Raw genomic sequence first — 14,542 nt, 5'->3', positions numbered from 1 at the left:
GCATGTAAGTGAAAATATTCTTTATAAACTACAGAATTGAACATAAACGCTTAAAAACTTACATATTACACTGAAGACCTTGAACAGCCACATTTTCCATTGAGCTGCACGTGTAGCACATGTAGAGACTGGGTGTCTCAGTTGACTCATTTATCTGCTTCGCTGTGACATTCAGTAAAGGAAATAGAGCGCAGTTGCAGTATAAATGGGCGTATGTGACAGCTTCATTTCTGAACTCACCTCAGGACAGCAGCTTTCCTGTCGCTCTCTGACAACTGCCTTTTTTTGTTAAGGCAACAGGAAATGTGTTGGTGAACCACACTCAGATGTTTGTTGTTGATACAAAGTTGAACTGCTGATTTGTGTGAAATAAAAGGAGGGTTTAGGGAATTGAAAGAATGTGCAAGATGCTAAACTGTTGACAAAGCTCGATATTGTGCTCAATTTGACGATTTTAGACCTAAAGTCGTCTATGACTTAGCCAGCATGTCGTAGCTGGGATATTTCATTGTGCAGAAAAAAACTAAACAAAAGAAATAATTTTTAAAAACTACCAACATCAACAAATGCATTCCTAAAATCAAAGTTATCCTTTTACTATGGTGCAGGCCATTTGGAAACTGTAGCTGAGGCGTGATTTGAGGGGATGAACGGAAACTGCAGGTTATTTAAATTATACTTTTTTTATAAACTTATATGAAACTAGCGTCTAACCACAAACTGTGACTTCCTTTTGTCTTCAGCTGAAAGTTGCTCTCGAAAAACAAGAAAGGAAATTTCTTAACAGTTTCATTTTGACTGAAAACACCTTTTAGAGCACACATGTAACTACATTATATGTAATATTCAAAACAGCCTTAACGAGCACATCAGTTTTAATTATTACGTGTCGAATGAATCTTTCTCTCTCTGGTGACTTCCTGTAAGGCTGGGTGTTTTGCACCGAGATGCATCACATTTCAGTTCCTGTGTAAGCGAGGACTTCACTCACCCTACTCACCACAAGGTGTCTGTATAACACAGAAAATCCCGTTATGTCATGTCAAACTAAAATAAACCTCGGTTCATATCAAACCTGGGAATAACAACCATAACCTATCTTTAAAAAAACATTTGTATATATCAGTCTTTTGATTTATCCAGTTTATTAGAGCCTGATTATAATGATTAAATTTCACCAGGCCATGTATACTCGGTGGCCACTTCATTAGTTACACCTTGCTAGTACAAAGTACTTGGACTGCTCTTTTGCTTGCAGAACATCGTCAGTTCTTCATGATACAGATGATATAAGATGCACTGTTGCACTATATAAATAAAACTGAACAGAATTTAATTCGATTGAATTGAATGTGGACGAGAAATCGAGATAAATCACACCTGCCACCATTTTTTGCACTCTTCCAGCGTCAGTTTTGGTGTTTGCATTTGTGTAGCCTCACTGTTCTCTTATCACCCTACATGAGTGACTTCCAGTCTGGTCTTCTGCTGCTTCTGCATCAAGTTGTGCATTCAGAGCTCTTCTGCACACCTTGGTTGTAATCAGCGGTTCTTTGAGTTAGTGTTGCTCTGATATCAGCTCAAAGCATTCTGTTGATTCTCCCCTGACTTATAGCATCAATATTTTCTGTTTTTCAGACGATACCATCAAACCCTAGAGATGATTGTGTGGAAAAGTCCCAGAAGACCAGCAGTTTCTGAAATAGCCAGACCAGCCTGTCTGACACCAACAACCATGCCATGTTCAAAAATACTTAATTGAGCTTCTTTCTGATGCTGAGTTTGAACTTCTGCTTTGAAGATAGTGGATTATGGCAGCAGATATTATACAGACTGAGTTGCAGCCATGTGATGGGCAGTTGAACAGGTGTAGCCAGTGAAGTGGCTGCTGAGTATATATGTTTCTATTAGGGGGGGGGGGGGGACTGCATGATTTGTCTAAAGTAGTATTTAGTGAATCATATGTTTTGGAGTAGTTTTATTTTGGTATTGATGTTATTACTACTACTAATAATAACAATAATAACAAACAATAATAAACAGGCACTTACAGGTACTGTTATCGGTGGCTTGAACCACATACAACAACCTCGGCTCTGTTTAAAACCGCAGTTTAGCGGTTGTTAGTGTGTAGTTGACATCAAAAGTTACCGGTGCTGTTGTGTCGCTTCTGACACCATTAATACGTCAGCAAACATCTTTTTTTTTTTAAGTTACATAATGTAAAACTTACGTTGTCGTTAACGTTACTGTCACACACAATGATGCATTCACGGGTCGGTTTCACTTCCAGAGCGCACAGTCTCCTTCCTGTCTTCTAAACTGGGATTTCCGTAGTTTTTCTTTTCCCAAACTTTACTACTTCCCAGTGTTGCCAACTTAGCGACTTTGTCGCTATATTTAGCGAGTTTTCAGGCCACCTTAGCGACTTTTTTTCTGAAACGCGACTAGCGACAAATCTGGCGACTTTTTCTGGCGTTATTAGAGACTTATTTATGACGACTTTACTCTCAATAAGCAGCGGGTGCTGCGGTGGGCACCTCGCCCGTGCCAAAGCGCTCACAGGCCGCTATCAGGGCAGGGCTCCCGCACTGACTGTAACGCAGTCAGTTCTTCTTTTACTGTTATGCTGTTTTGTGGACCACAAAGTTTAAAACCACACACACACACACACACACACACAAAGTAACTCCCCCAGAGCGCCTGTTTCGGGTCACTTTTGCCGGTCCAAGCCCGGGTAAAGGAGCAGGGTTGGAATTGTGACATTAAAAAAAACAATAATTGCTAAAAGAAATTTAATTTGTAGTTCTAAATAAACTCTAAATGCATTTAGGACGTTTTTTACTGACTTTATGTCTCTTCCACGATGTCATTTCTCTCTCCAACAACATAGGTTACAATTACATTAGCATGACCAATTATGCAAATTAGGCGATGACATCATTTAGCGACTTCTAGCGACTTTTAGGCCAATAGCGATTTTCCTTACTGAGGAGTTGGCAACACTGCTACTTCCAACATCGCAAACATCGTGCAAACAGCGATGAGTAACTGGACTGTTCCTGTCATCAATGTGTAAACAGGCTAAACAAAAGATGCTTCCAGATGTATGTACAGTTTCGTTTGACATTTTCCCCCCAACAGGACCTCAGGTGATTCTGGCAAAGACAAAAATGGGCAGAGTCGTGGTATTTCCCTTGTTTGTCTTAAGGTCTCGCCAATCCTGGAAGCTGTGCTGTGCATCTGGACTGCATACATCAGGTCCCGTTCAGTTAAACTGTTTCATTATTAATAAAAGATAATGTACAGTCACTCACTGTTCCTGATGAAACACCGGTGCAGTGTCAATAATATTACAAATATTAATACTAGTAACGCTAATAACTGTTTGAAAACTGAATCATGAAGTGGTGCTTTTTTTCTTTCTGGGGATTTTCGAGAAAACATTTCAAACTTAAATGTTTTTTTCACAGAGGCAATGGTGGGGAACTCTTCAAAGAGTGTACAGTTGAATAAGATAGCTCGGCAGATAGTATTTCATTTCAACATTATTGTTTTTTAGAAAACAATAGATGTTGTACAACATTAGCTTCAAAGACAATCTTGTGTTTGGTGGCAGAAGTTGAGGGGCTAACAGAGAGAAACAGACATGTGCCTGCAGCCAACATCGAACCACCAGTTAACCTGACATACGTACAGGTAGGTCCATATATATTTGGACACTTTTTACCTGTATACTTAAACATATTCCAATTATTGATACATAATGGACATGGACATAATATGCAGACTCAGCTTTCATTCAAGCGTATCCACATTCAAATTGGATGAAGTGTTTAGGAGTACAGGTCCTTAACATGCACCGCCCTCTTTTTAAAGGGACCAAAAGTAATTGGACAATTGATTTAAAGGCTATTTGATGGGCTCATTGTTTCATTACTAATGAAGCAGATAAAATGACTGGAGTTGATTTGAGCTGTGGTGCTCGAATTTGGAAGATATTGCTATGAACAGCATGCGGTCAAAGCAGCTCTCCATGCAGGTGAAACGAGCCTGCTTAAGCTGCAAAAACTGGAAAAAAAAACCTCATCTGAGACTTTGCTGCAGTGTTAGGATTGGCAAAATCTACAGTTTGGTACATCCTGAGAAAGAAAGCATTGGTGAGGTCAGCAACGTAAAAAGATCTGGATGTCCAAGGAAGACAACAGTGGTGGAGAATCTTTTCCATGGTGATGAAAAATCCTATCACATCAGCCAACCAAGTGAACAACACTCTCCAGGAGGTAGGTGTACCAGTAACCAACCATGAAAGTAAATACAGAGTTCACTGCAAGGTTCAAGCCACTCATAAGCCCCAAGAATAGAAAAGCTGGATTGGACTTTGCTAAAAAACAAACAAAAAAACAAAACATCAAAAAAGCCAGCACAGGTCTGGAAAAATATTCTTTCGAGATGAAACCAAGATCAACGTCTCTCAGAATGATGGCAAGATGGCAAAATTATGAGACAGCTCATGATCCAATGCATTCCACATCATCTGTAAAACACAGCGGGGCGGTGTGATGGCTTGGCCATGCATGGCTGCCAGTGTCATTGGGGCACTAGTGTTTGTTTGTTTGTCTGTGTTCAGAGACAAATTGAGCTCAAATTGAGCTAAATGCAGTCAGAGTGATTGGGCAGCATCATAATACAGATGGACAACGACCCAAAACATGCAGCCAAAGCAACACAGTTTATTAAAGCAAAGAAATGGAATATTCTTGAACTGCCAAATCAGTCACCTGACCGTAACAAACTGAGCTTTTAACTTGCTGAAGACTAAACTTCTCCACACAAACAGCAACTGAAAGGCCTGGCAGAGCATTAACAGGAGGAAACTCTTTTATGCAATCTTTTTGTTCAACCCACTGAATTAAAGCTGAAGGCCTGCACTTCAACTGCATCTGAATTGTTGCATTTAAAATTCATTGTGGTAAGGTACAGAAGCAAAATTAGAAAAAGTTGTCTGTGTCCAAATATTAATGGACATAACTGTATGTTTGGACTGTGAGAGGAAGCCTGGAAACCCACTAAGTCACAGGAACAGGAACTTAACGAAGGCTAGAAACATCTTATTGAGAAACAACAGTACTCACCACTACGCCACCAGTAACCAGAATTTCATCAAAATGCCAGAGAACCAGTCTACAAAGGCTGTTTCATTAAATGATAGCAACTTGAACTCTCATTATTGAAATCCTATGAATCTCTTAATAACTGTAGATAACTCTAATAGCATATGGGACACTGTATTATAAGCATCTTTAAATTTATGTTTTTAAAAAGAAAATCACATAACATATAATAAAATATAACCTTTATTTAACATCCCTACAGGCATCGCATCTCCCAGGATTTACTGTTTCATTGAGCAGTACATGTACCTTATATATACTTACTATAACAAACAGAAAAAACATGGTAAATATAGCTTTACATACATGTCACCAACTGAAATAACATACAACGTTTGGCAAACGGGGATGGGCTGGATCTTCCATGCATGCTGGAGGGAGAGTCAGGGTGTCTGATTTGAAATAGACATGGAGATGTTGGTATGGTGTTCTGCCCATTTCTTCATTATGTACACACTGCCGCACAGCCAACTTGCACCTTCTCAAACACTCTGGAAGAAATAAGAGGGATTTATAAGGTTTGCACACACGCAGTCATATTTCCACAGAGGATATAAAATTGGCATATTGTGCATTAATTTAATGAATTATTTTACCGGTAACTGAATGATGTACACACACACACACACACACACACACACACACACACACACACACTCTTACCTTAAAACATAAGACCTGGACTTCTGCTGGTCCTCTAAAGCCAAAGAAAGGTGGAAAGATAATTAAAGGAAGAAGACATTAAATGGAATCATGAGATATTGGTAATCACTTTAATCAGAAACATTCTGACAGAAAGCTTGACCGTTCGTTTAAGGTCTTGCTGTCTTGTAGGTCTGGGTGTGTCCTTATGTGTGAGATTGCTTAAGTGCGTATTTTCCATCAGGGATTATCTGCCTCAGTTTCTGCTCTCTTAGCCCATTCTCCCCTCTTCTCACAGCACTCGGCCTGTTGACTCATGGTAATGTGAAGAGTTTGGCTGTGTGTCAGATCATCTGGAGTCATTTATAGAAGCTGTCGAGTGCCGCACTGACATCACCCCTATCTCTCGCCCAATGGCCAATCCTGCCTAATCCTTCTTTCTCCCCATGCGGGGCCATCCCATGTAAGGCTGAGCTGTATGGGATCACATACTGACACCTTGTAGAGACTTATAAGCAGGATCACGTCATTTATAGGGCACAGTTTACACTTGGCCTGAAAACGCTTTTTCAGTAATCTGATCACAAGCTGTACATAAATACAGGTGTGAACCCATCCAAACACACTGGAGTTGCATTCGGAGTAGAAAGGTATGTGACCCCATTTACGTAACAGCATGATGTGAAGACACTTGTGTCCCTGACCACACTCAAGGTCAAGTTTGAAGTGTGTATGTATCATGGCAACTATTTTATTCCCTCAAGTCAAACAACTAAGAAGGACACTGAAACTGTTCAAAGTGCAAAAATAATGCACAATGGTTGTTCTCCTATATTGCATATTACAAAATGTAATTGGAGCTGAACAGCAACATTCAATCACAAGTGGTTATTTTTAAATATAATCAGTTAGAGTTTCGTCAGGATCCCTACACTCTGAGAAGATTTTGTTTGCTGTGACTGCTTTCTGGAACCTCTCCATGGAAAGCACATAGCAGAAAGAGCAACACCATCACAGCAGGTATCAAGAGATTTGACACTGATGAAGTTAGATACAGCATAAAAAGAAAGTGGGTTGCAAAGCTGCTTGCAGGTGAGCATGAAACTTTAGGCAGGCTAAAGCAACATAAATAGAGCGTTCTGTTTGAAATTTAACAACAGGCTGTGTACAAAAATAACAGAGTGAGTTATCAACGGATGTGAATCTGCTGATGTGTCAGATCTTAATAGTTAAAAGGAAATTTTTAGCACTCCCTGTGAAATTCTACACCACTGGAGTAATTAAAACACCAAAACACAAATGTGGCAGTCTAAGAGTGAGGATATAAATAGCATAATAAAAGCAGTGAAAACATCAGATTTGGTATTTCTATTTAGCCATCATTAATCCTCGCCACATTACCACATCTAAAAGCAGGGCTTGCAATGTACAAAATGCACAGAGGATAAAGGCTGAGAGGAGACATGAGGAGGGAAGAGGAGAGCAAGAGCGGCGTTGCTTTTAAACTGATGAGTTTGTCACTGCAGCTCATGGCTGGTCAGTGGCTCTGCAGGTTTTATCAGTCTGTCCCATTTCATCTCCAATGACAACTGAGCCAGTAAACTGGGTTTGCCAGTGAAAGCTTTAATAACAAATACTTTGTCATAGTGATGTTGCATAGCATACAGGGAGAGGCCATCATCATCATCGTTTATTTATACAGCACTTTAAAAAGAATATATATACAATATCAGGGGACTTCAATCATGCCTCTTTGGACTCCACACTGCCCACCTTCACCCAGTATGTGACCTGCTCAACCAGAGACAATAAAACACTGGACTTACTGTATGCCAATGCTGAAGAGGCATACAGTTCATCACCTCTCCCTCCACTGGGCAAATCTGACCACAACCTGGTGCACCTTGTCCCTGTGTATGAGCCCTTAGTGCGCAGGGTGCCACCAGCCACCCGCACAGTGCAGAGATGGTCAGAGGAGAGCGAGGAGGCTCTTAAGGATTGTTTTGAGTCGACTGTGTGGGAGGTGATCTGTGACGACCATGGAGAGGACATCGACAGCCTTACTACATGCATTACTGACTATATTAATTTCTGTGTGGATAACACCGTACCTACCAGGACTGTACGGTGTTTCTCCAACAACAAACCTTGGATTACCCCAGAAATTAAAGCTGTCCTCAAGCAGAAGAGGAGGGCCTTCAAATCCAGAGACAAAGAGGAGTTGAAAAGGGTGCAGAGAGAGTTGAGGGGACTGATAAGGAATGGGAAGGACAGCTACAGGCAGAAGATGGAGAACCAGCTTCAGCAAAACAACGTTGGTGAAGTCTGGAGAGGCCTCAGAACCATCTCAGGCCACAAACAGCAGAACTCTCTGCCTGGGAGGGATGTGAGGTGGGCAAATGAACTGAATCATTTCTTCAACAGATTTGATTCAACCATGAGACAGTCTACAACATCGGCTGCAGACTCACCCACCCCCACTGCTGCTGCTCCACCTCAGACACTTCACACCTCCTCTATTCACCCTGCTCACTCCCCCCCACCCCCAACAACAGCATCCAATACACACTCAACACAAGGCTCTGTGATGGAGCACCTCTTCAACCTGAGCCTGAGGTTGGGAAGAGTCCCACAGCTCTGGAAAACCTCCTGTGTTGTACCAGTGCCAAAGACTTCACGCCCCAAGGACCTCAACAGCTACAGGCCGGTGGCTCTGACATCCCACCTGATGAAGACCCTGGAGCGGTTGGTCCTGGCTCAGCTTCGGCGCCTAACAAGCTCATCACTGGACCCACTTCAGTTTGCCTACCAGCCTGGCATTGGTGCGGATGATGCCGTCATTCACCTCCTACATCGTTCCCTCGCTCACCTGGAGACCGCTGGAAGCACTGTGAGAATCATGTTCTTTGATTTCTCCAGTGCCTTCAACACTATTCTTCCCTCGGTTCTGAAGGACAAGCTGGAGAACTCTGGAGTGGACCATCACCTCACTACCTGGATTTTGGACTACCTCACCGACCGACCACAGTATGTGAGGACTCAGGGCTGTGTGTCGGACAGGGTCGTCTGCAGTACGGGGGCCCCACAGGGAACGGTTCTGGCTCCGTTCCTCTTCACCATCTACACTGCAGACTTCTCCCACAATTCCACCCAGTGCTTCCTGCAGAAGTTCTCTGATGACTCTGCAATAGTCGGCCTCATCACTGATGGGGACGACAAGGAGTACAGAGGACTGACTCAAGACTTTGTGGACTGGTGCCAGCTGAACTACCTCCAGATCAACGCCAGTAAAACCAAGGAGCTGGTGGTAGACTTCCGCAGGCACAAGCATTCTCCACTGCAACCACTGAACATCCAGGGTATGGACATTGAGGCTGTGGACAGCTACAGGTAACCTTGGTGTTCATCTGAACAACAGACTGGACTGGACTCATAACTCAGACGCCCTCTACAGGAAAGGGCAGAGCAGGCTGTACCTGCTGCGGAGACTCAGGTCGTTTGGGGTGGAGGGCCCACTCCTGAAGACCTTCTATGACTCTGTTGTGGCTTCTGCTATCTTTTATGGTGTGGTCTGCTGGGGCGGCAGCATCTCTGCTGGGGACAGGAAGAGACTGAACAGGGTGATCCGAAGGGCCAGCTCTGTTCTAGGATGCCCTCTGGACCCAGTGGAGGTGGTGAGTGACAGGAGAACGGCGGCTAAGCTGTCATCCCTGATGGACAACGTCTCCCACCCCATGCAGCAGACTGTGACAGCACTGAGCAGCTCCTTCAGTGGGAGACTGCGGCACCCACGGTGTGGGACGGAGAGATTTCGCAGGTCTTTCCTCCCCACTGCTGTCAGACTCCATAATAAAGACTTTAACTGATCAAGCACACACATCCATACATATGCAATAATACTAAGTGCAATAATCCTTTCTGTCATCGTTGTATTTTTACTCAGTTGTATATAACATTCGTATTCTATTTTTATCTTATTGTATATTTTTATTCTATTTTATTCTACTGTATATAGTATATTATTTTATTCTATTCTGTACAGCTGTGTACTGTATTTATTCTTATTGTATTCTAATTTTTGCGTCATAACTTTTGCACTGTCCACTTCCTGCTGTGACAAAACAAATTTCCCACGTGTGGGACTAATAAAGGTTATCTTATCTTATCTTATATATATAACAATAAATATAAATATAGGAATAAAATAGCAAAAATCAGACATAGCAATAAAATTAATAAAAATGCCAGTTACCCACAGAGTTAAAAGCCAGGGAATAAAAATAGGTTTTTAATCTGGACTTAAAAACTGGCACTGATGTAGTCTGTCTAATAAGGAGAGGAAGGCTTTTCCAAAGCATCGGAGCCGCAACAGAGAACGCTCGGTCTCCTCCAAGTTTCAGCCGTGACTTTGGGACAGAAAGCAACAGTTGCTGACCGAAGCGCAGGAATGGGGACATGTGGCTTCAACAAGTCAGACAAACAAACAGGTGCCAGACCATTTAGAGATTTAAAAACCAATAAAAGAACTTTAAAATGGATCCTAAATTCCATTGGAAGCCAATGTAGAGGCCAAGACCGGAGTGATGTGGTCGAATTTCCTTCTGCCAGTTAAAAATCGTGCCGTGGCATTTTGCACTAGTTGCAAGCGTGAGTGGGATGTGTCTAAGTAGCATGACTGCCAGGAAGCAGAATATTGGATTGGAACATGATGAGCTAAAATGATGATCCATATCAAAATCATCCATTTTATCTGGCAGTGGTTTTATTTTTATGGCCAAGTGGTACCACAAGAACTTACAGTACAGGCCACCTACAGAGAAATAGGGAGACACCTCGAAGAGTAAACAAAGCAATAAAAACAAACTGAAACAAAACAGTACAGGTAGATGCAGAGCACAGGGGAAAGCTGTCTGCTTGTTTACAGATGGATGTTCACAGTGTCCTATGTTACTAAGGTATTTACAGTGAGGGTTTAGGCAAGTGAACAGAGGTAAGTTGCTAATGAACTTACCTCTAGAAGTTTAGATAATAGTTTATTTCCCCTTCTCAGCATCTGGAAGAATGACCTCTGTTTAGGAAAAAAAAGTGTAGCTGTGGTTAAAAAAACTTCTGCTTTTCAAATTGATGTAAATGTCTTTTTATAGTTACAATAATTCACAACAGCTTAGGGAGAAAATATTGAAGAGTAAATGTAGAAATATTTCCCCATTTGATCAACAGTAGATACATACGTTTGACCTCGAGCTTGCAGGAGACAGTGGCCTCTCCCTGGGCATTTTTAGCTCTGCAGGTGTACACACCACCATCAAAGCTGCAGGGCTTTCGGATCTCGAGGGAGCAAATGCCCTGGTTGGAGATCTGACGATACTTGGGGTCGTCACCAATGACCATTTGATTCTTCAACCACTCGATCTTAGGCTGAGATGAAAGAAAAATGTACAAAATAAATTAACTTTACCACAAAATTACCAAGACTGATGTTAATGAAAATCAACATCTTGCATGAATTATCATGATAACAGCAGCTGGGATGTACAAGGTTGATCTCTTCTGCAACATGAGAATTCATCGGACACATTCAGGAACCAATCTGTAAAGACACGATGACTAATAGAGACACGTGAAAAAGTGTGTGACAGTTTTGGCCATGAAGCATGGTTAAGGTAGTCAGTTGGTCTACCACTTCCAAGCTGAATACTCAACAACTATTCGAAAGATTGCCACGAAATATCAAGATCAGGTTATGTTTGTAAGTTAATTAAATAAGTTAATTAAAGACATCCAGGTTCTGTGCACCTCGGTTTATTTCAGATTTCCCCAAGACTAGACGAACCTCCCAAATATACACATTGGTCACACTGTCATAGTGTATATTTGAACATGCTGATTTCGATGTTAGCTCTTTAACCTATGTAAAGCCTTAGAGAACTGTTGGCATGGCAACGGACTTGGTCACCAGAAAAATGGTTAAATGGCGAAACAGGGAAAATGCAAAGAAATCCAGTAATTTCTACAGGTTAAAGGTTGATTTGCAGACCAATTCTGTTTTGACTGAATGTGTCCTGTGTGACAAAACACAACTGGCGTCTCAGTAAAGCCTAATAAACCCCTGCCAATAGTCAGTGAATGTTACCGTTTCAAACTGGTCTTTAAATCTCTTAATCCTGGCAAAACTGACATTTGTGGTCCGCCTCTGTAGCTTCACCGATGTGTTTTTTTCCACTTCAGTTTTACATTTCTTACTTTAAACTGTCGTGGTTTTTCTTTCCTGTCTGCTTGGTACAGAGTGAGCTATTTAAACTTGTTCTGCAGCTGTGGTCTGTTTGGGCGGCAAAAATAGTGCTTTCTGTGTTACAAACACATCTTCAATCACCCATGAAAGGAGAACAATCTATACTTCTTATCACTGTCTCTTTTTCTGTCCGCCCTTCTTATCACGCATCTCTCACCCCCTTAATGCAGTCCCCTACTCTATGTGACAGCTCTTTATCAGAGACAACAGGACAAGCTATCACACTACTGAGCATGCCTTTGTACTGGACCTCTCCACACTGAACTCCATGCCAGGGAAGAGGAGGTGGCTCGATAAACACATGCTATAAAACACTTCAAGCCCACTTACAGGAGTATAAGAGATTTCAATTTACAGTGATTATGTAAAGATGTGAAGTTAAAGTATCGGTCATACAGCGGTTAAGTAGATGACCAGGTGTACCCTGCCCCCGCCCTATGCCCAGTGGGATAGGCTGGATAAGCAGAGGACGACAGATTGTTGGACGCATGGTTAAGCAGACATACAGATGATACAACTACTTGGAGAAATCTTTTTACACCACAGGGAAAGGCAAGAAAGACCTATTTGGCAAGGACAGCTCTCAGTCTGTAGATACTAACTTGAAGGAAAATTGCTTTCTCATTATTCTCAGCTACAGACTTTGTCTGTGATAAGTTTCACTGTCCCAAACTGTGGCATACTGTCATAAAACGACTAATAAATACTAAACGCTGCAAAAAAGAACAAACACAAAGCTACAAACAAATTACCCATCAATCCCTGTTTTCTTCATTGTCTAACGTCAGCTTTTGTGCCGTGCTGTACCAAATTTGTTAGCTCTGTCTCATCTACACCGGCACGCACAGGGCAACTAACTGCTGCTGTCCTGGGGAAAAGCCAAGGACAGCTAGGACGAATAATCAACCACTTAATCTGCCTGCATCTGTCAGACAACTGTAAAGATAAGTTTAACCCAAGCAGTTGCTGCCAAACAGTGAGATACATTCTGAAAATCCCCATAAACATACCAGTGGAAGCCCTCCCTGAACTCCAGAGTGCATCCTTTTTTAACTGTGGCACTAATATCATATTTAAAGTGCATTTGTGAGGTTTTCTGGTGAGAATAAGACCGCTTCAGTTCAAAAAGGAACATTTGCTATGTTTGTGTAACATGGAAAGTCCCCCAAATCTCAATAGGCCAGTTCTATTTATAACCAGCAGATGCTTCCATGTGTCCTCCTAGCTTTGTACCTTTAGTGTGAGCATGAGCTCTAAATATCCAGTCAACTGTTAGGATACCACCACGATACCAACTGATAAGATCTAGTATCAATAAATTGTTGTATAGACACTGCTGTTTATATAAGATGTTGGTGTTTTGGATGTTTTTGTTGTTAAAAATGTGAGCTCTAATATTAAACCACTGTCATAATAGTTCCCTAAAATCTAAGGCGTCTAATTACAAATGTTTTAAGAAGACAAACTATCATAAAATACTAAGCAAACATTCAGACAAGAAAAAAATATGAATGAAACCTTTTTGACATCTGTAAATGAGAGTAATGCACGTCTAACCTTAGGACTCCCACGAACAGAGCACAGCAGCTTGGTGGTGTATCCCACGGTGGCGGCTCTGTCGTTGAGGGCCGTGGTGAACTTTGGAGCCTCGTTGAAGTCATGCTCCGGGTACTCAGGAGGTTTGTAGACAATACCTGTAAAGGAAGCAGCGTTAAGCTTTTATGAGCCAGATATAGTGCAGATCCTCTTTTTTACTGCATTATGTTTAAAAGTGGAACTACTACACACATTTGCTTAAAGAATAAAACACACTGTAACACAACTATGGTAATCATCTTAATGATTTCACAGCCTATTTAAATTTATTTCAGTAATAGCAGAGCACTTGCCAAGAGAGCTATCCACTTATGTTTAAAGCAGTGCCAAGGCCATTCCCACTCCTCAAGTCTCCACTTCAGATTCTTGCAACTAACCACAGCTCAATAAAATCTAAGTATCCATTCGTACTGCAGCCGTGCCACTAAAACTTTATGCAACAGAAACAAACTGATGTGAGACAAATGAAAGTACTGTGTGCATTCAGGGGGTCACCTGTCTTCTGGATGGTGGCCACTTCCTTTGTGACAGTGCTCTTCTCGCTCATGCCCACTTTGTTTTCAGCAAACACTCTAAAGGAATACGAGTTGCCCATGACAAGGTCTGAGATGGTGGCACTTAACCTGTGATAGTGCTCCAGCACCGTGAACCATTCCTGCGTGAGACAGCAGACAGTCGGATCAGACGTGTGAAATGATAGCAAGACTGGTCCTTACTGGACTGAATTCATCTCTATTCATTTCGTGTAGATTATTTCAATTTTCAAGTATACTCAGTATACTTACACATGTAATATGTGAAGTCCCTTCAAGGCCCTGCCTACACTCACACACAATTT

The 14,542-nt window shown here is 41.7% G+C and overlaps 1 protein-coding gene across 5 annotated transcripts in view; it reads right to left on the bottom strand.

The window, feature by feature from the left end:
• LOC147304754 (cell adhesion molecule CEACAM5) overlaps window positions 1-14,542 on the bottom strand; it is a 34,890-nt gene that overhangs the window by 10,201 nt on the left and 10,147 nt on the right. For 2 of the 5 annotated variants that reach the window (XR_015126591.1, XR_015126592.1), the window contains 6 exons: window positions 14,200-14,359; window positions 13,666-13,802; window positions 11,048-11,234; window positions 10,828-10,884; window positions 5,838-5,871; window positions 4,714-5,665 (listed from right to left, as the gene is read on the bottom strand). Coding sequence is in view for 3 of the 5 variants with exons in the window: in XM_086276942.1 (XP_086133068.1) it covers window positions 63-150 (88 nt within the window). In the remaining 2 variants the exon portion in view is untranslated. Of the gene's footprint in view, window positions 1-62; window positions 5,666-5,837; window positions 8,318-10,827; window positions 10,885-11,047; window positions 11,235-13,665; window positions 13,803-14,199; window positions 14,360-14,542 lie in introns of those variants that run through there. The other 3 variants (XM_086276939.1, XM_086276941.1, XM_086276942.1) reach the window with 2 other exon arrangements.

Source organism: Aulonocara sp. 'chitande type north' Nkhata Bay, linkage group LG20 (assembly GCF_057382095.1).
Source record: "Aulonocara sp. 'chitande type north' Nkhata Bay isolate Kocher_YH1m ecotype deep benthic linkage group LG20, A_spYH_male_GT1.1, whole genome shotgun sequence".
Lineage (NCBI taxonomy): Eukaryota > Metazoa > Chordata > Actinopteri > Cichliformes > Cichlidae > Aulonocara > Aulonocara sp. 'chitande type north' Nkhata Bay.
The sequence above is the reverse complement of the archived record's forward strand: the minus strand, read 5'-3'. Positions and strand labels throughout refer to the sequence as shown.